The sequence below is a fragment of the Onychostruthus taczanowskii genome, unplaced genomic scaffold (genome assembly GCF_017590055.1).
Source record: "Onychostruthus taczanowskii isolate IOZ18803 unplaced genomic scaffold, ASM1759005v1 scaffold21, whole genome shotgun sequence".
In the NCBI taxonomy this organism is placed as follows: domain Eukaryota; kingdom Metazoa; phylum Chordata; class Aves; order Passeriformes; family Passeridae; genus Onychostruthus; species Onychostruthus taczanowskii.
In genome coordinates, this window is record NW_024499351.1 from 10276498 (window position 1) to 10300018 (window position 23521).

Below are 23521 nucleotides of genomic sequence, written 5' to 3' on the forward strand. Positions count from 1 at the left end.
CACAGGCTATTTATTTATAATACAGGGAGTTCCTCTTCATATACATGGTGAAGAAGTAGGTATATGAATCAACCTCACCCATGTTAAATACAATGGTGATACAAACCAGATAAAGCACTACAAATTTAGCTCACTATGACACTTAGAATGAAGTTACAATCAGCATGATTTTCCTGATTTAAATGTGGCAGACGAAGAAAAAAGCAATTACTGTAAAAAACTGCTTCCAAACAACTGCAGGCATCAGCGATCACTGAGGTCTTCAACTCTAAAATCATAGTACAAAAAACGCCAAAACTATATATTTCTACGAAAAAATCCTCAAATCCCATATAATTAAATAATTGAAGTACTGTATAAATTCCACAGTACACAAATGCACATGGACAAAATATATCAAAGCTTTTAATTAGCCAAGTTTTTTCCCAAAAGACAGCAAAACTATCCCACTATTTCAGAGCAAAAAGAAAATTAATATCCTCTGAAACTAAAAATACAGGAGGAGGCAACATCATCTCTAAATTACTAGGACTCCTCTGTATCTCTAAAAGCACAAGGTGTGTAATTCATCTAAGGGAAAGCAGATTGCACAAAACTACTTTTGTACCTTCCTGAGCCTGTACTGCTCCAGGAGCAGAACGACTCATTAGGAAAAGAGCTTGTGTAGAGGGCCACATAAATTACACCAGCTAGCTCCCACCTGCTTGGGTGCTGTGTTACTCCTAAGAATCTCCAAAGTACAGTGAAGCCATCATCTTTAAACAGGAACTATCTCTGGGAAGTCATCATCTGCAGAACTGCAGACAACCTGCCATCTGTGTCTAGCTGCACAATAATATTAATTAGGGTATAATGAGAAGATGAGGTTTAAGAGAATAAAATTTGAGCTCAGATTAAGGTTCGGTTAACTAAAACTTCTCCTGTGTCTGTTAAAAGCTAATCACAACTGGAACAACAACACTGAACAGTTTTGCAAAGGTAGGACTCTGTGAAGAAAGGTAATACCAACCAGTTCTACAGGCCACGTGGCTTTGTCTCCAGAAGCTGCTGCAACAAAAGCCTGATCTTTGTTGTGCACCAGTGAGGGGGTGACAGGCTGATGTGTGCTACAGTCTTTACCACCTACCAGCCAGGATCTCTGAGTATTTGCCTAAAATGAAAGTATTAATGCTTCAGTTATGATTATGCAGGCTGGATTTTTTTAAACAAATTTACTTAAGTATTGAATCTTATAATCTTCAGTAGAATATAAGAACCAATAAACAAGTTAATTAGGTTAGCAACTTACAATAATGATGTTACCCAAGGAAATCCACATTTACAAATTCTCAGTAAACTTTGACTAAAATTCTGTTTGCAGACAACCATTTGTATACCCTTCCATAAAAATAATCTGGCCAGATCCTTGAGAACTGATTAAAGCAACAAAAAATAAAAACTTACTGAGGCATCAAGAAGAGTTTGTTCTCTCAACATGTATTCTGCAGTTAAGAATTTCAGCTTCTGATTAAGTTCCTCATTTTCAAGTAAAATTGCCTGTTCTTGATCTTTCACCCCACACAACTCCTCCTATAGGATGAAGGAATTGCATTTAAAAGGTTCCTTAAGATGGCTATCAATATTGAAATCTATCTTGAGACCAAGAGTCTAGACTATCATTTTCAAATATTTTAACCCTTTTAGAGAGACTAAGAATTCACAAAGGAGAGATTTTGTATTTTTGCAGCTTAAATTACTATAAATCTTCTTTAAAAAAATGCTTATTTGTATTTGTCACAGGATGTAAAAATGTCTTTAAAGACCCTTAAATACTAGATACCAGGACACAAGGTAAGGGATCTACTCAACTGATTTGGCTCAGTTTTGGTCATTACAGCAATCAATCTCAAATCTAAATGTAAGCTGCTTTTAATGCAGTTCCCCACATTTGGGGGACCAGGGTTTTAGTAGGTCAAATAAGTTGTCTGATACCTTGTAAAACTTCACTTCTGTTTCCAAATGTTTAATGTATTGTGACTGATCGGTGATTATAGGAACAAGATCGAAAAGGGCTGGTAAGTCTTCAGGCACAGCTTCTGGGGGCTTCTGGAGGAAGTAAAAACAACATATGTTATGTTCTGATTTTCCATTATTGCTGTAAGATCTTGGTTGCACACAGAACAAACCTACAGTTTAAATGCACACAGAGTTGTTAATGGAGTTGTCTCCATTAACACTAGTTCACACTTCTGAAGGAACAAAAGTATTTTTATGCATATCCCTATTTTTGAAACTCACACAATTCTAACACCTATGATTTTGCGTCACAAACATGCCTTTTTGTGCAAAAATATTCCATTATATATTTACTAAATATAATTCAAGTCTAAAAGAGATCAAAGATTCAGAAACCTACATCCTTGTTTTTGAACATTACTTTTGAAATATTCACCATTCAAAAAAAAAAACAAAAACAACCAACCACAAAACCCTAACCAAACCTGAACAGAAACCCCCAGAAAACAAAATTTAAAAAAAATCAAACCAAGCTACTAATGGCTTTAACATCTACTAGTTATCTTATCTACAGGTTCTACCAACAATGCATTAAAATTCCTTGTCCAATCCTTAGAAGGTATAATCCTTAAATTAGGATGAGATGAAAGTTTCTAGCAAGAAAAACCTTACAGTCCAATTATGCCAAATATTAGTATTGACTGTTTTAAAGAGGGGGACACTCTTGAGATATCTGGAACCAGGACTGCAAAGACAAACGGAGGATATCCAGAACTATCTGAAGAAACATCTTTTTAGAGAAGGAATTCCAAATTTGCCACATATTCTGCCTAGCTCAGTAGACATATGCCCCATGTTCTATTGACTCAGAATTCATCTTGATTTAAATTCTTACTCCTAACTACTTTAGAAATTAAGCCAAAAAAAGGAACCACACTTAAAGTATAAAGTATATATAATATAGCCTTGATAATATTTGTAAGTCGTCTGTTTCTCTGGCTCCTATTCATCCGTCCCTCTTCTCTGAAAACGTAATGAACACATTGCAGCTGAGACCTCCAGCTGCCTCCCTGACAAGATTACACCACAGCAGTGTTAGAAAATTTTAGTGTGGGAAAACTCTGTTTCTATTCAATTTATTTTTCACTGAAAAACAGTTCTAATGTTTAAACTGAGAAACATCATTGTAATGTAAACAATAGTGCTAATGAATTTTTTACTAAAAAGAAAATAACAGGTAGCATATTTTCTCAACACAAAAAGAACAGAGGACCTCTGTGACTTTTTTTAACCATTTTAACAACAAAAATGTTATAAATTAATTTGGGATTTTTAAATTAATGTTCTCACAATATAATGTATAACAGGGTGAAAGAACAGAGGTCAGGAGAGGCATGAATTTAAATCTATGACTAAATACTAAAATCAGAACTGAAAGACACATCTGATCAATATGAATTACCAAACAATTATGCCTGAGTCTTGGAAACACTCTTCACATTAAAATACTTAATATTGAAAGGGATTCATAAAATATAAATGCTTAGCAGCTCTAAAATCAGCATTCAACATGGTGACAAACAGTTTTGCCAACATCACAAATAATTTGGCCCACCTTGTACTTTTCCAGAATGTCTCAAATCTCAAGCATCTAAACCACAGAATCAGAGAAACTCTGCCACTGTATAAACTGGCAGGAGACAAGAGGAATCCATCACATATAAGAGTGTCAGGAACAGAGGCTGGGTGCAGCTAGGTTAGCCAAAACCCAGCTTGCAGAACTGCAGTTGTTATGTGAAGCAATCTTGCTGGGCCTTGACCTCAGGTGATGAAGTGTATAGCAAAGGAAAATTTCTGCCCAACCACCTGGGTGTAATCAAAGAAATGATTTAATAATTTGATGTCTATTGCAACTTTAATCTATGGGAAAGAAAAGGGAATTTTGTTGCAACAATATTATTTATATGTATGAAGTGTAGTAAAGATTACTAAAGTGTATAGTTTTTGTGAAATGTTACATTTAGCTATATATCCTGCAGTCATTTACTATTCAGCAGTCATCAGGTATTTCAGCATCACTCAAAGCAAAAGGTTAAGGTTACTAATAATCTAAGTTTGCTTTCCTTGACCTTTTGGAAATTGGATTCTTCTTACACAAGAAGTGTTTCTGCAGTGTCCAGTAAATCACCAGACAGGCTCATATTTTATGAGGGCTTGGGCTTATTTTTGGTGTGTGTGCACTTTTGCAGTTCAGCATTTTTTTTAGCTTTACACGTGGTCTGCCTTCAGAACACTTTCATATCCTCAAGCAGATGGAGGACAGCTGCAAAGGACAGTAAAGCCACACTTCACAGCATATCTCTCACTGGAAACTGCAAGAGGAAGAAATGGGGCCATGCTGTACCAATACAGTAAATTCCCATTTTTTTCTCTGTTTATTCCTCCATCCTTTGATCCGCTCCCTGAAAGCACTATACCAAGTTTCTTAGATAAAAGTAATCAATTTTCTAAATTCTCCACTCTACTAAAACTTCCCAATATAAGTAGAAAACTTCACCAAAGATGGAATAAAAGACTCTTTCTCTTCCTTCCAAGGCTAAATACAAACTGATACTGATTCATGTCATGCCAAAGTCATCCAATGGTCCATCAAGCCCTTGAGCTACAAAACACTAACTCTTTCCTATGCCATTATGAGGCACAATACCAGGCAGGACAACCATACTAAACTTGTTGGCCTTAGAACACTTAAAAAAGTTAACTTTAAATAAAATTCCTTAACGTCAGGACAGCAGAGCTATGCTCATTATACAAGCTGAAAGCAACACAGCAGGAATACAGATTTTAGATTATTCTGCTGTTAACTTTGACAGCAAAGAGCTGCTTGTCTTGCTTAGTATAAAGCAAAAATATTCAGTGTAGGCCATCAAAAGATAAAACTGCAACAGCGCCTTTGAATTATTTTTCTGTGGAGATTCTAGCAACTCTCAGCTGCTCTGTAACTGAATGGTGTATCACACGTACTGTGGTGCAGCTCTGCTTCCATGAAGCAGCATCTGAGAAGCCCTTGTAAGGGAGTAATCAAACTTTGACAGAGACCACTGCATTTAGGCAGAGAACTACAAAACCTGTTTTTGCATGAACATCTCTAACTCTTTCAAGAAAAAGCATAGTTAAAGCATAAGAAGGACACTGAAAATTCTTAAGGTACAGTCAAAGGGAAAAAGAGGCTGCTTTTTCAGAAATTTTTCCTTGTTTATCCCAAGCGTTTTCAAAACAAAAAGGATGGACAACCACACTACATGGTCAACAAAAAGAAGAGAAAAGTATAAACCTTGTATTATAGATTCCTTTTGCTTCCATTATGGTCATAAGGATACCAAGTTCTGGTCATAGCCTCAGGAAGCTCCCATATTTAAGGTTGTTAAAATGATTCAATGTTTCTTTTTTCTCTTTATACTATGAAATCAACATGCATGCTGTTTATTCAAACAACAAAAATGAAACCAGAAGAAACATACATGGAATGAATTCTTCCTTCTTGAGGGAGACTCTTCACTTTCCATTCTTTCTTGGTGTTGCAACAAAATTTTAAGTTGGTTAACTAGGAAGAGATAAAAACCATTATAATCAATATATAATTACATTTAAAATTGAAATTAGTGTAATTCCTAACAATGTTTAAACCATTTGCTTTCAGAGCAATCTTACCCGCATGACTGTGCTGCAGTTCCTGACTGGCTGCAGTCTCACAGTCATCATTGGCCGTGTCTGCATTGTCACTGCCCTCATCCACAGAGGACTGGTCAAATCCTGTGCCATCACCTTTTGCCAAGGCATGTTTCAGTTGAGAGATGCTTTCACTGGCACGTTCTAAAAAAAAAAAAAAAAAACAAAAAACCCAACCACATCATTACCCACAATAAACAACATAAATGTAAGGATTTACTGATTGATATTTCAAATGGGAAAAAACATGAGAGCTACAAGCATTCAGCATGTGTCTAGCTTGACTACTTGACCTAAACTCAGCCACTGGAAGCAATTATCTAATGCAAACAACCAAAAAAAAACCTACCATATTTGCAAAATATTTACTAAATGCTAATTTTTCAGAGAAGAGCTATACATAGCATCTTAGCCCCTCAATACATTAGGACACTGGAGCAGCACAAGTAATAATATACTTGACCCTAAAATATTTCCTAACATATGCACCTTCCATACTTTTCTATGAACCTAAAGCTCATGCTACAGTTTCTACAATATGCAGGATTGGAAACCAAGACAAATGTTTTTGCATTTTAGTGATGCCGCCACACATTATTACAATGCAACACGTCACACAATGAAACAAATACCTGAGTAAATGAAGTAATAACTCAGCAAACCAAGCCACCATAGAACAGTTATTTAATAAACATGAGTGATTTCTGAACAATGTGAAAAACAAACAACAACACACACTATTCTAGAAAAAAGACCAAACAAACACAGCAGAAAACCTCTATCCACATAAATACAAATATTTTCAAGAGCTGACTTGCTGACAGATGATACAATAAAGGTCTTATCTAATGTTCAATATAATTTTTCCTTATATTCCTTTCTTAATTTTTTATTTAATTCAGCTGACTTCACAAAAATAATAAGCATATTTTAACAGTGAAATTTTAGTAAAACAAACCCAAATACCATTTACAAGGCAATGACTCAGAAAAAGAAGGGTTTAGGTCAAATATTTCACTTTTGGCATACTTAGGCTCTTCATGCTTTCTTGAGCATTCCAGGATGCTATGAGGGCGGAAGAGCTAATTGAGAAATGGCAGAAGTATCTCACTGATGCAACGGCTTAGATATTTAGCAAACTATGTTGCAACCATTTGTTGCCAAGAAGTGTTCAATGTCATATAAATTGTCATGTGGTGTGCCTTAATCTGGTAGCATTGAAGTTCCTTCATTTCCCCATTCCCTGTAGTTGTCTGCCAGAGAACCCCAGAGTACCAGTATTTGCTCCCTAGCCAAGGGACAAACAACAAGCTAAACAAAACCAGAACCAACCAAGCCCATATATATTGGTTTTCCCAGAACTTCTCTCTGTGTGTAGTATTACAGCTTCTGAACTCCAAGCTATTACTTCATCCACAAAGATAACAGAGATCTTACACTCTGTCCTCTTTTCCCATAAACATACAGGCCAGTAGTAGTGAAACACATTAAAACCACTATCAATGGCACAATTATGCCAATTTTTTTTTTTTTTGACTACACTTTCCTGCCTCTGAAATAATGTCACCACATTCTGGAAAGCGTCAGCAAGTATCTGCTTAAATTTCTCAAAAGCTTGCCTATTTCCAAATTACTAATGTTGCTGTCATAGGCAAGACACTCTCCACTGGGAAACTGGGAATTAAGAGGTCCCAGTGGTGTGGCTTTACATTCACCAGATACAAGAGATCCAACACTTACTTCAGTAAGAGTTGAACTGGATGCTTAAAAGGGAATAAATACATTACAGTATTTTTTATTTCCAAAGTAAGGAACATAATTTTGGACATTAGGATAAAAGACAATATACCAAGGAGCGGAAAGACTACGTTTGTTGTTTCTTACAATGTTAAAACATTCTTTTTAAATATGAAAGAAATTTTAAAAAAACACTGTGGATGCAAACTACAGGACAACAAAAAAACATCTGCTGAAAGACAACATGATTAATTTTTTAATGAATTCAGAAGCAATTAATTTTTAAGTCTCCCCAGTTCAATCTGCTTCAGTTAAGACACTCCTGTAATAGTACATTTTATAGAAACACGGCCTCAGTGAAAAATACTGCAAAACCTGCTCACATGCAGCACTATGATTTGCATACCAAAATCAATCAGCACCTGTCTTTTCGCTGTCTTAACAAGACTCTACAAATAAAATCCAAACTCATATTCCTGTTCTATGCTAAAACATCATTGAAGTGCTATTTCCTATTGGAACAGCTGACGATATAATTGAATTTGGACTCATGTGGATTGAAACTTCAAAAAAACTCCTGACTTACTATTAAGCCCTCTGGTTTTCAGTGTTCAAAGGATCTGAGATGATTATGAAAAATGACCAGCTAGCACCCAAACCTGATGGATCAAACTCAATACATTAAAAAAAAAAAAAAATCAGTGTAGAAACAATTTGCCATTGAAGTCAAAACAGGAAAAAAAACCCAGAAGGCATTGAACCAGTTTAGCATTGCCTAAACAAGAGATGTTTCCTCAGGCCCTGCACAGAATTCTTTAAAAAGAGTACTCCTTTAAATGAAAGCACCAAAGCTACCTCATTCATGGACTCAGAAATGCCATAGAAAATAGTCCGGGAGCAAAAGAATCAATCATTCAAAACAACAGAATTGCCTGAAAGACATGGAAAATAACTTCAGCTGCTAGAATCATTAAGCAGCATAAATTGAAGAAAACAAACGGCAAGCCTATGAAAAAGTTGTTATAAGTCTGTCACCCAAACCTAACAGGCCGGTTCTAATAATGTCTACAAGAACATGAAGTTACTGGCTATAAATTCAACAAACAGCATCACTTGCTGATATTTCATGGTTCCCAATCAGCAAACAGCCTTAGAAAATTAGAGAAGGAATTACACTGATTCCTTAGGTCTTAAAAAACCCCAAAGCAAATAGCTGTAGAATTTTTGTGAAACAGTAACTAACAAAAGAGACAATTAGACACACTAGTGAAAGCAAAAAGACAATGGCCATTTAAAGAAAACTTTCCCGTCCAAAATTAGATGAACATTTGCTTCCACTGACAGCTAAAAATCTAAAATATTATACCATATATCTTTTCAGTCAAGTAACTACTGAAAAATATTGAAACTGAGAATGTGGTTATAGGGGTTTTTGTGTTTAGCACACCTTGGAACTTTAATTCCCATTCTGACATCCAGCTGTTCCTCTTTCTTGGCTGCCAAACACAGGTATGTTAGTGTGGAAGTAACACACTACATGGCAGTTTTGAGACTAAAAGTATCCTGTCTGTCACTACCTGAGCTGCTGAGGATTTTACATGCAGCAATGAGCAATACCAGGCCGTTCATTAGTCAAGCCTCAAAAAATCCCAAGGTGTGTGAAATGCTCAGATGTTCCAAAATAACAAATCCTTCTGATTTGGTTTCTTGCTCTCTTTTTATATGAGAAATGTGTACTTTTCAGCATAACTTTTACCAAACTATCATCTTTAAAAGTACAGCTGCAGCAGTCATTGTCACAAGTTCCTATACCAGCTCTTTCTGCAGAGCATAAAGCATTTGCCTAAATTCTAGAAACCCTCACATGTGAAAACCTCATTGCCAAGTTCCTCTTGGCAGATTCACCACCTTTAAAAGAACATGTTGTTTTCAGAAGAATACCTAGAAACACCTGCCAAACCAAAATAAAAAGCAAAAAAATCCCATTAAGAACGTAATTCTAAGCTGCTTCAGCATGACAGCTATCTTGTAGTGATGGAAACTGGGCCACATACTCACTTTTCCTAAGATGGCTTTGCCTTACCATCTCTCATGTTTTATTTTTGGAACCACATAAAACAGCCACAAAATGAAACTTTATTCGGAAAAGTCTTATCTTGTCATCTGTTTCTCTTAGGGTTTGCAACTCCCTTCTCTGAAATTATGTAGGACACTGCACTCAGCAATGCAGTGGAATACAGAATGTCATTTCCACAATATCCTAAGACAGACTTGAGGTAGACAAGTGTATCAGGCTCAGTACCTAAAAAGGGTGGTTTGCCCCTCCTTTTCTCTTGCTCTTATACTGTCCCAGGTCCAACAGTGAGCCAGCGCTCTTTACTCAAGAGGCAGAAAACTCAACACAAAAAATATAAGCTAATAGTTCTCTGTTCAAGAAACCAGAAATATGCTAGAAACAAAGAACTGGACTCTAAATAGTCTTCTCAATTTACTGCTGTTAGGAGAAAAGGGGAAAGTCACAGAAAGGCATCACACTCTCCTCTCAGCAGTGGTGTAGCAGAAGGCCCATTGGACATTCACATTATGCCTGTCAATTTTCAGTTATTAATATGCATATAGCAGCTCACCACTCATTCTCATTTACAAAATACCTCTACTCCCTTGAGAAGAACCTTTTATTAGATATACTATCTCCTAAAGTTTTTAAGGTTCATTTGAAATGGTCTCAATTATATGAAAGTTCATGCAGTAACCTAATAACCCCAACTGTACAAATACCACCCTCTTAACCTAGTACTACACATAGCATTAAAGACTTCCATTATACAGGGTCAGGAAAAGCTACATTATAGAACCTTTGTTATTTATCAAAGCCTCTCTGTTGAGCTGTAAGACCAGTTAGGTCTTCATCAGGTTTTTTTGGTCCAGCTTTGTGCCCTCTGGCCACCAGGCTCAGTTTACTGAACACTCAGGCTCCCTGTCTTCTGAGGGATTTCCCTTTGCAACAAAGGACACTGCCCAGAAATAATCAGTTGCTCTTTGAGAACTTAAGAACCTTTCCATCAAGCTGAGTAAGGCTGTAAAGTGATTCTTCTGCTGTCCAGCATGGGTGGTGAGAACCTGTTGCCATGAGCTCGGCCTGCATCCAGATAATGTCAAGCATTACAGGCAGGTTATGAATGCTGTATTTCAAATACCTCAAATAATGCCCAAAGCACGCCACCTAAAATTGCTGAACCCGAATGACAAGGTCATCCCAATGGGAAGAAAAATCTCAAGCTGTATAACTATATAAGAAAAATATTTGACAACTTTGAGAGTAATGATAACCTGTTTGTCCTACGGTGAATTCCTAACACTGGTAGTAATGATGTGGAAAATGCCGTATAACTCAAAGGAGTTAAAAATTGTACGTCACTGAGAAATAAAGAGGTTCTTTTGAGAAACACAACAGAACTTATGTTATATTGCCCTGTATTGGGGCTGTTTGTGCATGACCATATTGATTTCTACATGAGAAGCACCCCCAGATGTATGAAATCAAAATTACCTTGGCATTGCATGAAAAGAAAATTCTTGTTTCCAAGAATGTAAAGGGGAAAGGCTCACCAGAAATTCAGGATATGAAATAATTTTGCAAATATAACAGATCCAGTGTAAGGAGATCCAGTCAGAAAAAGATAAAATGAAAATAAGTTTTATGAAGAGAATACATGCATCCAATGTATCCATTAGAAATGGTCAGCTCTAACAGTCACACAGTTAAACAGCCCGGATATTTGTTATCCCAACTGCTCTGCAATAACTGTTAACTGCAAGTGTCAAGTAGCATTACCATGCTCATTTCATCTACAGGAAAAGTAAATAGAAATGATTCCTCAAAGCTCTATCTTGTGGAACAAAAGAAAGCTATCGCTAATGTAAGGAACTGATGCTCCTTTGAGAAGAAGTAAAAAAACATTTGCTGAGAATCAAGTATCAAGTAGCTATTTGAAAATGTTTCCATTGTTTTATCCTTGTTTCTCTCTTCTTTTTGGCAATGTTGTTTCCTATGGCACAGGAAACATCCCAACAGGCCATGTGGGGATGCTGTACACAGAACACAACTTTTCGCACCAGTAGGTTCGCATACCCACAAACTATCTACTGGCTTTCTTCAGAATTCGGACATTTACTTCGCCCAGCCAGTGACAGTCTGAAGGCTGGTAAGCCCAGGCTGACAGACTCGGCTGCTCTCTGTCGGGCTATACACCACGCTTCTTGGACAAAGCGGCAGCTATGAACACGCTGGGTGAGAGGGGAAACAACCACTCTCATTAGAGCCCATTTGTACCCTCATCTTTACCATGACTAGAATCCGTTCTTCAAGGATGGCCAAAACCGCGCCCGAAGCAGCAGCGGTGCCGGCCGAGCCGAGTCACGGTGAGACCAGCGCGTGTCACAGCAAGCACGGCGCCTGCGATCGGCTGTGGGCGCAACTTCCCTGCGGCGCGCCCGTCCCAGCCCGGCCGGGGCGCTCCGCGGGGCGGGGGCAGCCGCAGACCCGGTTGGCGGCTGGGGCGGCCCGCCCTCACCCCGCGCCCGTACCGCTCACCTCGGAGGCGCCTCTGGTACCGCTCCAGGGACTCCTCCAGGGCGCGCTCCCCGCGGGGCGCCCGCATCAGGGCGCCGCTGGCTGCCGGCGAGCAGCCGGCGCTGTCCCCCGGCAACGGGGGCTCCCCGCGGCGAGGCTGGGGGACAGTGGTTCCGCCCGTTCTACCTTCCCGCGCTGGGCTCTCGGAGGAGCCACCTGCGGGGATCCCTCCGGCTCCTGGTGGCCGACCGTTGCCGTCGGCCGCCGCAGCTGAGACTAGCAACGCCAGGAATCCCTCGCGCTTCCCGACGGCGGGAATGTCGCCGCCAGGACTACAAGTCCCGGCATGCACCGCGCCGCCGGAGGCAGAGTCCCCTCCCACCGCCCACCCCCGGCAACCGGGAAAGGGTGGTCGCCGCAACTCATCTCCCCTTTGTTGTGGATCGCAGCCGCAGTCGCGCCTGCGCACAGCACAGCCCGTCCGCCTACGCCCTCGGGCCTGCAGCGGGCTCAGCGGCGGTCCTGCCACGGCCGGGGCGGATCGGGGCGGGAAGCACCGTTTACCTCCCGCCATCGCCCGCGCGGGGAGCGCCCGCAGCCCGGGGAACGCTATTGTCTGCGGGCGGCGCAGGCGCAGCGCGGCCCCGCCGCCGCTGGGCCCCGGCGCGTGCGCAGTGCGGCGCGGTGCCGCGGTGCCGTTAGCCGCCGCTATGTGCAGGGAATAACGCCGGGGCCGTTGCCACAGGGACACCGAGCGCTCCGCCCTCGCTCCGCATCCCGCGGGATGCCGGCTCGCTGAGCACCCGCTAGCGACGGCCCCTCCCCGGCGCGCGAGCCTCCTCGGAGGGGTGAGTGAGGACGATGCTGCCGCCGCCGCCCTGGGCTGCGGGTCGGGCGGGAGCCGTGGCGGGGAGCGGGGCCGCGGTCCGCCCGGTGCCTATTGTGTCAGGAGGTACCCGCCCGCCGGGACCCGGGCGGGCTGCGGCCGGCGGAGGGGGAGGCAGCACGGTCTGGGCACAGCCCGCTCCCCCTCCCCCGTCGGGCCCGTAGCTTACTCCGCGCCCCCGCCTCCCTTTCCCCTCGTCGGCGCGGGGCGATCGCCGCTGCCAGGGGGCATCGCCTCAGGCGGGACGCGGACGGCATCCCGCAGCTGGCATTCGGTGCTGCTGGATCCCGCTGCCCGCGTCTCCCTGCCCCTTTCCGCCCGCGGGGCGCCCCGGCACACCCACCCAGCCAGCCAGCCAGCCCCGGGGCTGCGCAGCCTCCCCTGCCGCGGGCGGATTTCCGCGGTTCCAGCGGAGACGCTTCCAGAGGTTTAATTTTTTTTTTTGGGTGACCTTCTTTCACTGGCTGCCCCGAGGCTGGAGGCAGCGTGTTTCTCCGGATGTAAAAATCAGTGACGCCCTTCGTCTGGGATGCGGCGTTTCCCCCATCCTAAAATAATATCTTCTGTGAAAGGGTGATGGAGAAAATCTGCGGGTTTCGCCTTTTCTCGTATTGCGTATTTCCACCCGAGGAGTCAGGTCCCCTGCTTCCGAAAATATCCTCCCGAAGGCGTGAGCTTTTCCTTTTTCGAGGCGCTTCCAGGGAAAAACATGAAATCAGGGTTTTTGTCCCCCGAGGAGCAGCCCGGGCCCACTTTGTGTGCCCGCCGTGGGGACGAACGGGTTACTGCGCTAACAAAAACCCGATGGCGATTTTCGAGCAGAAAGCGGCGTCGGAGGAAGCGGGCGGGAGGGGCGGGGCGGGGGCGCTCCCCGGGCCCCCGGCGCCCTGCGAGCCCGGAGCCGGGAGGGCACGGCTGAGCGCTGCCTGCCAGCGCTGGCGGCCGTGTTCTGAGCGCTTTTTCGGCATCAGCCGACAATTAGCCCATCAATGCTCGCGGCTTGATGGGGGAAAAAAAAAAAAAAGATGTAGATGGTATGCTGATGTGTTGTGTATACATAAAGATTGCGTTATTGTGACAAGAGATTACATAGCATCCACTGATCTGCACTTGGAGGAAATTATTTTCTTCTCTGTGAAAGCAAAGGTACTCATAAAATATTTAAGTACTTTGAAAGAATAAAGCCTGTTCTAGCACTGCGATGATCATCTTTTCTCCTTTGGAATGCCATTCAAGGCTTTGTGACAGCGTTCTTGGCCCTGGGCTTGCATCTGCAAAATGATATGTGGGATGGGACAGTTTTTGTAAACTGAACAGAGACATGATTACATATGCTGTGATTTCCTATGATTAATTTCCTCTGGGAATTACTTTCTGTCCAGATGCTGAGAAGTCTGTCTTGCTAAACTCTACTGATATAGGAGCTCTTCAGCTTTCCATTTTATTTAACGGGGAAAAAGTTAAACATAAGCACTGCAAAGAATCTCCCTTCGCTCTTTGATTGTCACTTTTAAAAATACTTTTTCACCTTCATGTAAATGTTCTTGTTGGGTTTTTTTTTCCCCTTTGTCTGATGGAGGTTTGGAAGGCTGACTGAATAGAGAGTAGTGCAGCTGGGGATACAAGGAATTTTGTCAAAATCTCAAGAATCTTGAAGTTACTTGGAATGGATCAGATTAAAATGCTTTCTTAAATTCTTTTGAAGAGAAACCTTCTGGCTTATAAGTTGTTACCAAACTTTGGCATGACAGTGCATTGTTTGGGGAGTGGTTTTGACATATGATTATTGCCCATGTCTAATCTGACTTTTGAAAAAAACAATGGGTTATTTCTGTCTTGAGTTTCATCTGCTGTAATGGACTTGACAAGCAAAATTTCTTTAAAATTCTATTGATAACATACAACCCAGAAAAGCTCCAGGTTATGAAAATGAACTGCAAAAGTCTATGTTCAGTTGTAGGTGAGAGCTTGGAAACTTCCTCAAATGCCTGGAATGAAACCCAAGGCATGAGAAGTTACAGAAATGTATTTTGCAATACCATTTCCAGTTCTTGGCATTGCAGGGAGAAGGTATTTAATGTATATTGATACCATAGTATCTCCTTGACTCTCCTAACAGGACAGTTTCCATGTTAGCACTGCTTTTCTTAGCTTTGCAGGCAGAATGGAACAGAGATGCAACAGATTGTTTTTACTTTAGCTAGAAAGCAAAGAACAGCTGTGAAATTCTGGTTTTCCTTTAGAAAAAATCTGAACTGAGGCATCAGATATGGAATACATGCATATAGTAGGTTTTCTACAAGTAAATTCTCTCTGCTTCTAGCACTTGTGAGATTGTAAAAGAACACAGTAGCACTTCCCCCTGTTTGAAGAATATGCACAATGTAGTAAAAATTGATTCTGTTGTGACCAAGAGACTGCAAATTGAGAAAAGGAAGTTGTTAGTGACCGATGGGGCTTCAAGTCTGCTAGCTGGGAGCTGGTGTTAGATGTGTGTATCTCCTCTAAGGTGCACATCTTCACTGTGCTGATTGAGCCTGTGGGGGCCTTTCATTGTCTCTTAGGTTTGTAATGCTCTCACCAAAGGCCTGCGTGCCTTCCGTTCTGGTATTGATCCTTGTGTGTATCCATGCATTTTCAAGGGACTGGTCTCCTTCAATGCTCAGTGCTAATGTTTCCCTGGATTACAGTCCAGCTAGCATGTTGAATGGGACAGGTATCGTGGGGAAAGTAGTATGTGATTAGGTGACTTAAACTGTAACAGAATGCATGTAAATAAGGGTGGGAAGAGAGTTGTTTAAACGACTTCATATGTGTCGGTTGTACAGTTATACATTCATTGAAATATTAAAAAAATACTAAAATAAATTGCAAATGCCTAAATCTGTATTGTAGTTTAGTTTCTCTGACTCTACCACCAAAAAGCTGGGAGGCTTTATTCTGGAAGGTTTTTATTCTACAAATGCATTTGTGAGTAGAATGATCTATTTAATTAAAATTGTGTTTGACCTTCAAAAAAACACTTATATTTTAAATTAGTATGTATCATTTTTTATCATATGTCAAAACCAGCTTGTCCTAGAAGTATCAAATAAAAGCCACAATTATATTTTAGTAGATTGCTGATGGAATTAGATTTCAGGTGGGGAGACCTGTGTTTGGGAATGTACTCAGTGCTGCAGCACTGAAATTTAAGTGTGTCCTGCCAGCTCTTAGATTATGGGGGAGAGGTAAGGGAGTGGGGTGGCTATTGAAGAGGCTGACTAGTGGTTCTCCTGTCTTAATGGCTCTGCATGGAGTATTCCCAGTTACTTCCTTCTCTTTGGGTTTGGTACAGCATGGCTGCACTGCTTTGTTGCAGTGACTCTGGTAGTTTACGAAGTACATGAGAAGTTAATTCACTCCACTAACCCGGGAGAACACTATTTCTTTTCTTTTTGTTTTGCTATTTTTTTCCCCCCTTCCTCCCTTGGATTAGCAAATTGAATTATCTTATTGTGTGGTCAGATGAGTGCCAGAGCAAGTACACAGAACAGGGTCAGCAGTGTCAAGCCAGGAAGAGGGGAATACTCATTTTTCCAGTAGCAAAGATACATTTCATCTACTTTACTGTCCTATATGGCTGTCCTCTGCACCACTGCAGGCTACTGCGGTCAGACAGGAGGTGGGCTATGTATTAATCCAAGAAAACAAAAAATTGAGGTACTGGGTTTGTTCTGTTAGTCTTTATTTGAGGTCCTTGATGTGTAAAATGTCCACAGCCACAGACTAAACATTAAGAACCTATCACTGGAAGAAAAAAAAAAAAAGTTCTCTGGAAAGTAAATGTTAAAAGAGGGAAGATGAGTAGCTCTGCTAAGCATTGTGGCCTTTGTACGAGGATAAGCAGGATTTTTGGTCCAGGTTAATGTTGGTATTTTCTCCTTTATGGAATTTAGGGTTCTAAATTTTTGAGTATTTTCATAGTTTTGTCTCTCCTATTTACTACTTTTGAAGTCTGTGGGTTTTGTGAATTGTAGGAAAGTTATAGTAGGTAGGGGTTTTGCGAAAGGGTGGGTTTTTAAATTCATAGTTTTTATTTTTATTCCTTGAATAGAATGTAATAAATTTTTTCACATGTGAGCCCAGCAAAGCCCAGCTTTATTTCTCCTTCTCTTTTTCTCCTCTGATAAACTGTTAGTGAAAAGATAGACTTCTCCTTAGCTAGGTGCTTGTCAGAGCTATGGTATCATCCACTGGTGGGTCTAGTGGGCTGACTCACATCCAAGAACTGCAAGCCTCTTTCTGTCTTGCTCCTTTGGTTGGTTTTGCTGCTTTTATTGCAAGGTTTGGTGTTCTTGTAGTAGAGTCCTCTGTTTACTTATTTCCATTCTTTTGACCTGAAATGTTTTATATTCTGATCTAGTCAGTGAAACTTTAAGAGGGTATTGTCCTTGACAAATAGCTGAGTCTTCTGAAGTCTGTGTGGTGCATTTTCCAGACCTCATTTTGTACTTCATTCCAAATAAAATTCTGGTTCTGCTCATTTTGTTTCTTTCCAGGAAGAACTGCAATTATTGAGCTTTTCAGAGACATAATAACAGAAGTGGTGCCACTCCCTGGCATTTCCAAGATGTTTCTTTGTGCATGGGGTATTTTGTTAGTCCTGAATTCAGCTGTGGTATACGAAAAACTTGTAATCAATCCATTAGCAAGTCATTATGGTCTGAAAGTAGTAATACACTCAGTGCATTTAATCAGATGTACTTGCAACTTTTCCTTCAAAATTACATGCCCAAATAATTTTGTTGATGATCTTTCTATTCATTTGCAAATATTTGCCCATCTAAATATGCATTCTATTCTGTGTTCAAAACCAAAGCCTTTTCAATTTTGTCTTATTTGTCTTCTCAAAGTGGATTGGACGTAAGAATTAGGAAGAAAAATGCAGGAAGTTAGAGTGTCATGATACCTTTTCAGTTTTCTCATGAACATACTTCCTGCTGTCATTAATCCTACCTTCTCTCCTCTCTACCCTGAAACCTAGCTGATTATTTAGCCCTATGGAACTGGATCATCACAGGAATCTTGATGTCAGGAATTATTCTACTTAACTTCACGATGTAATTTACTAAACCAAAAACACTTAAAGGGTAATATTGTAGTTTTACTTATCTTTTTTATTTTCCCTTTGGAGTCTTCCTAAAAATGGCCACATAGATGGACGTTTGTTCTGATTTATAGCCATTGTCTTTTCTCCAAGAATAGGTATAATCTGGTGCCTAGGGAGAGTTGAAGAGGGTGCAAGCAATATTTCTTGCTTTCTTCTGAGGCATTGCTAGCCTCCCATCTATTTTCTGCTTCAGACTTTTGAGTCAGGTGTAGTTTCTGTTAAGGATTGTTCCTTCCACTTGGTCTTCATTTCTTCAACTGAGTCTTGAAAAGGCAATTCTGCAAAAATGACCTAATTTTTTATTCATGTTCAGCAATATATCAGCTTAATTAAATAATTAAAATCTTGGTTTTCTACAGATTTTTTTTACTGCAAAAAAGCTGTCCCAGTTCTGTGAGATTAATGATGATTACTCTTTTGGTCATTCATCTCCTCTTTCTTTAAGTGGTCATGTTTTCTTTTTATTGTACTTGGTTTCTAGAGGAGATAGGTAAAATAAGGGTGAAACCCTTTTTGTAAGAATGACTTTCTGAGGTGATTCACTAGTCAAAAACACAAGCTTGAATTTTAGCTTTAAGTTGACTGTGACACTGGCTATTACAAATATTTTTTAAATTTTAAGCAGAAATTAGTCAGGAAGCCTTTAAGGAGCTACTGAGAACCCAGAACTCGTTGTTTGGCTTTAGCATTAGCAAAGAATTTTGAAGAATGATAGCAACTTGTTGACATAAGAATTATGGAACCTGTATATTTTTTTTCACGTTACAGATAATATTTGCCTTGGTGATCATTTTGTATTTGTTTTACTTTCACAGGTCTTGTTGATAAACATAATAAAAGGTCTTTTTCAAAAACTGGGGTTTTTTAAAGTGTTGCTCAGTCATCATGCTCTCATAGTCATTTAAACATCATGCTGATTGTTTTATTGGGCCAGATTGGTGATAATTGGGTAGAGCCTTTATTTTGATGAAGTCATTGTAGACTTGAATGTTGAACAGCCTTAGTGAAATTAATTAGTTCTAAGCACGCCATAATTCCTGCCTCTTTGTTTAGATAAGTGTTTTTAGTTTCAACTCTTAACATTTTGATCACAAATTCTGTAGCATATTTTTAATGAATCAAATCTTAATTAGTCAGCTTTTAAATTCACCTTGTGATCTATTTTTAGACAAGCTCCAGTTCTAATATATTACAAAGAATCCTATGCCTAACTGTTTGTGGCTGAGTGCTCCTCTGAGAGGCGCAATCGCATGCCCACTGTCAGTCCTAGAGATACGTATTATGTACCATATCAGAAAGAGGCATGAACTCATCAAGGTCTGAAATGAAGATTGGAAACATATGAGTGTTTTTCATGTGAAAACAGATTCCTGATGGATTGAATTGTCTCCAGTTGTTTTATGGGGAGCTGCCATGAGGCTTCTGATGAAGATGCTTTTTACATTGTTGGTTTTTTACTTCTTCTGTAGATAGTACTGTGTGGCTTTGTTCTCTTCAGTTTTTGTCATAGCTGGAGAGCAGTAAGAAAGATAATGTTGCTGGCACAGAACTGGAATTAGTGAAAAGGAATACTTGGATATAGTCAGTAGGAGTATTATGAAAAAGAGTAATTATTTAAAAGAAAAACACTACCCAAAACCAAAACAAAACTAGAAAAAAAGAACACCAAGAATGAACAATGGAAAAATACATTCACACAAAGAAATGTCAGGTTGAACTTAAGCTTGGACATAAATTGAGTCAATCACTTGAAGGCCCAGATATGTTGCAAACTTTTTTAAAATTCTTTTTTAAGTTTGACAGTAACAATAGTTGAAATAAGGTAGCCATTGCAGAAAATGTATCATTGTTTCTGTAATCATAGTTTGCCACTTTGTGCTGAATCTTTATACCCTGTTTGTTTTGTGGGCTCTTTTTCTCATTCCAAATTTTATTTTTGGCTTCCTTGAGCATGGGTAAGTTTCTGTCTGCCCCAGGTCTTAGTGCAGCCAATGGATCTTCATGTGCTGCGGATTACTCTGTGTATGGCAGGATCTGTTTTTGCACAGCAACACTGAGCCCAATATAATTCTGTTACATTGTATTCTTTAGCTTGCTGTAGGAAGTTTTTTGCTTGTCATTAACCAATATTTTCTTTTTCCATTTTCCTGAAAGAAATACTACCTTCTCTAGTGTTTGAAACTTCTAAGTGACACGTAATTGTCTTGCATACTGGATGTGTAATTTTTCTACCATCCCTTAAACAAACTCACTTTGCGTTTCTCCATTTTTGTGGCCTGATTGCATTTTCTTTAGCATACTTTATTTGCAACTTCAGCTGTCAAAGTTAAATGTGTTAGGTGTTGTGTTGTTGAAGCTGCAAATAGCAACAGTCACCTTCCCCCTTAGGGCAGACTGATACTCCAGAGTCTGGTTTGTATGGAACTCTTGGAGGATTGTCATTGCATGGGATCTGTTTCAAAACGCTGCCTGGTTACTGGCTTTGAGGAGGTCACTGTTTGTTACAGAACAAGGAACTAAGTTATGCAGCCTTTCAATCACCTTTCAATACCTGCATGTAGTTGAAGTGTTTTAAAAGCGTTTTTTTATTCATCAGGGCTTGCATTCTAATTTGTTAAGAAGTGATGAATTTTTTTCTGACAGAGTTTATGATGTTGCTTTTGGTCTTAAATTTTACTTACCTCATTTATGTATCCTCCACAATAACCATTTTCAGTTGGTTTGGCTAATATGGCCGGGTATTTACTTGAATGTCTAACAAAATGAATTCCTTTTGATGTTGTTTGGATAGACTACTATATAGCATATAGCAAAGTCTTTTGAAATGTGGCAGTAAAAATAAAGGCTGAACCATCAAGATGTGAGAGTGAACCAGGAAGTAATGAGTTACTTGTTGTCCAGTTGAGAGAAATGGAAACCTTTAATTTAATTTAAAAGTATGAATATTATCAAACATACTACTTTTTTTTTCATGGTTAATGAAATTAATTCAAACAGCGCTGTGGGACAACACAAGTTTAAAGAGGTAGATCCTTGAGTTCTTGGATTTTGTGAGTCTTTCCCTTTGTGCAGTTTGTGGGACAACACAAGTTTAAAGACGTTAAGATCCTTGAGTTCTTGGATTTTGTGAGTCTTTCCCTTTGTGCAGTTTCATTCCAAAACCAAGAAAAGCATTAAGCCTTGCTATTTTTATCTATTGTGGTTTTTGAGAGACAATGCCATTGATCTTTAAAAAAAAATTCAATAATGTCCATGTATTGTTTTATTTTTATAGTTATTTCCATAGGAATGCTTCCTTTCTATTTATGATACTTATTCACATCAGGGGTGACTGATCTAAAACAGATTTAGAAGACCAACTGCATTAGTGCATCATGAGATGAGAGACTAAAGATTTGACCATTGGGTGTGTTATAAAACATGGTTGAGCAAGTGAAAAAAGAATAAAATTACACACTGAAACATTTTACAAAGTATATAGTTTTAATCTGCAATGGATATGAAAACCTACTATATATTTGAATAGAAATTATGGTGAAGCACTGGAACAGGTTGCCCAGGGGAGTGGTGGATGTCCATCCTTGGAGGCGTTCAAGGCGAGCTGGGCCATGGCAAGGGGATTGGAACTTGGTAATCTTTGAGGTCCCTTCCAAACCAAGCCATTTTGTGATTCTGTATTAATAGTTCTTACAGTTCCTATAGATTTGTTTAAATAGAAGAAGTCCTGTGAGGCTTAGGGGGATTTGGTGGAATTGTCTTGTGTTCTCGTAGCAGCCTAAATGGAGCTTGCTGCTGGCTGTCCTGGTCCTGCCCTGTTCTTCCCTTTTCTGCCACTCTCACCTGCACAGCCTCACCCCTTTTGCTTTGGTCCCATCCTGGTGTGTAGCTTCTGGGCACCATTCATTTGTTTATGGGAATGGAGAAGAGCACAGGAGTTATTCTGTGGCAAGCTGAACGTTGAAATAGCCCAGCTCAGCTGCACAGGCACGTGTGGCCTGCAGCCAGGGCAAAGGGAGAAGTCCTGACTTTGTGGTTGGGGTGGGGTGAGAGGGCTGGGATCCTGACAGCAGAGAAGTGGCTTGAGCTAATATGGAACTGCAGGTTCTTCACTTTAGCATTTATTTGGTGAGGCTTAAAACTGCCCCTTTGCCTGTCCACTGAATCTTCAGCACTAGGGTTGGAAATAAGTCAGTGCTGTGAAGTTCTGGACATGCAAGCAACTTATGACAGTGTATCTTAATCTGTGTATTAGTCTTGTCAGCATATATTAATTAGATAGTATATATTAATTTTGCCTAGTAACTCCTATTCTATGGCAGATGTAGGGAACACAAGGTATTTCACATAAAGTAGGCTCCTTGAGATTTGCTGCAATACAAGTGTGTATGTAGGAGCTGCTAATAAGGAAGAGGTGCCATACTGTAAATTTCACATCCCATACTGTTCCTATATTTATATCTTTAAATTTAATTAAGCTACCTTCCCCATTTCAGCTAGTAAAACTTAGGCACAGGCTTCTTCCCTCTCATAAATTCTGCATACACTGGAATTTTACCAAATATTAAAAGCTGTGCAGAATCTGAAAATGTGTTTTCTTTCTCTCTAACCAAATCTGCAAAAATATCTGAAAAGCGCTTCGAAGTTGAGGATAAATTTTGAATAAAAATCAGTCTTTGGAGCTCTGTTGTTCATAGAGGGTTTTTTAACTACTTAGAATGAAAATACAGATAATAAAGACTAATTGTTTTGTCATGATTATTCAGTATTCTTTTATTTTTTCAGCTGCTTTTCTGTCTGCAAAAGATTGCAAGTTGTTAGTTACTGGTAAATTCTAGACCAGCTGTTTTCTAACTGTATAGTTTAACTTCTGTGGATGTATTGATGGACACAGTTGGACCATTATTAATGAAACATCTCTTTAATCCATTATGGTGCTTGTGTGTTTATCTTGCAATGCCATGAGAATTCACTCACTTTGTTAAAAACGGTTGTGTGCCTGGATGGCGTGGCCCTTAACCTGCTCATCTTGGGGACCAAGTATGGGGAATATTTGTATTTTTTCTCTCCCTCCCTCTAGCATGCAATAGTACATGGCTTGTGCGGTCAAGGCTAAAGGGAAAAGAAACCCCCCTTGTGAAATTCTGGCATCGCTGGGAAAGCGCTTTGGCTTTGATTTGAGGCAAAGCAATCCTATTAGGATAAAATAGAAAAACATATGCAGGAGAACAAGTAATGTCTGGTTTCTTAGGGATGTGTCCTGTATCCCAAACTGTACTGAATCTCAACATGCACATGAGCTCACTCTGGTTGTGTGGGGAAAATAACTTGTTCTGTTCCCCACAATGTTCTGTGGGGAAAATAACTTGAGTGGCAAATGCCCTTCAAAGGCAGTGAGAGCACAAAGGAGCCATGAGCGCAGGTCAGCCAGCAGGCTGTAAGGAGCTGGGAG

At 40.1% G+C, this 23521-nt stretch overlaps 2 protein-coding genes across 11 annotated transcripts in view; one reads left to right on the forward strand and one right to left on the reverse strand.

The window, feature by feature from the left end:
• SDCCAG8 (SHH signaling and ciliogenesis regulator SDCCAG8) overlaps positions 1-12319 on the reverse strand; it is a 108961-nt gene extending 96642 nt beyond the window's left edge. For 2 of the 3 annotated variants that reach the window (XM_041404168.1, XM_041404167.1), the window contains exons 1-6: positions 12056-12319; positions 5707-5868; positions 5517-5599; positions 1972-2085; positions 1444-1569; positions 1010-1150 (exon numbers count right to left, since the gene is read on the reverse strand). In XM_041404168.1, the coding sequence (XP_041260102.1) occupies positions 1010-1150; positions 1444-1569; positions 1972-2085; positions 5517-5599; positions 5707-5868; positions 12056-12122 (693 nt within the window). In that variant the 5' untranslated portion in view covers positions 12123-12319. The remainder of the gene's footprint in view (positions 1-1009; positions 1151-1443; positions 1570-1971; positions 2086-5516; positions 5600-5706; positions 5869-12055) is intronic. The other variant, XM_041404169.1, reaches the window with a different exon arrangement.
• Positions 12320-12553: 234 nt separating this feature from the next.
• The window catches only part of CEP170 (centrosomal protein 170), a 96257-nt gene continuing 85289 nt past the window's right edge, over positions 12554-23521 (forward strand). For 6 of the 8 annotated variants that reach the window (XM_041404179.1, XM_041404174.1, XM_041404180.1 and 3 more), the window contains exon 1: positions 12554-12882. The gene's annotated coding sequence lies outside the window, so the exon portion shown is untranslated. The remainder of the gene's footprint in view (positions 12883-23521) is intronic. The other 2 variants (XM_041404173.1, XM_041404178.1) reach the window with 2 other exon arrangements.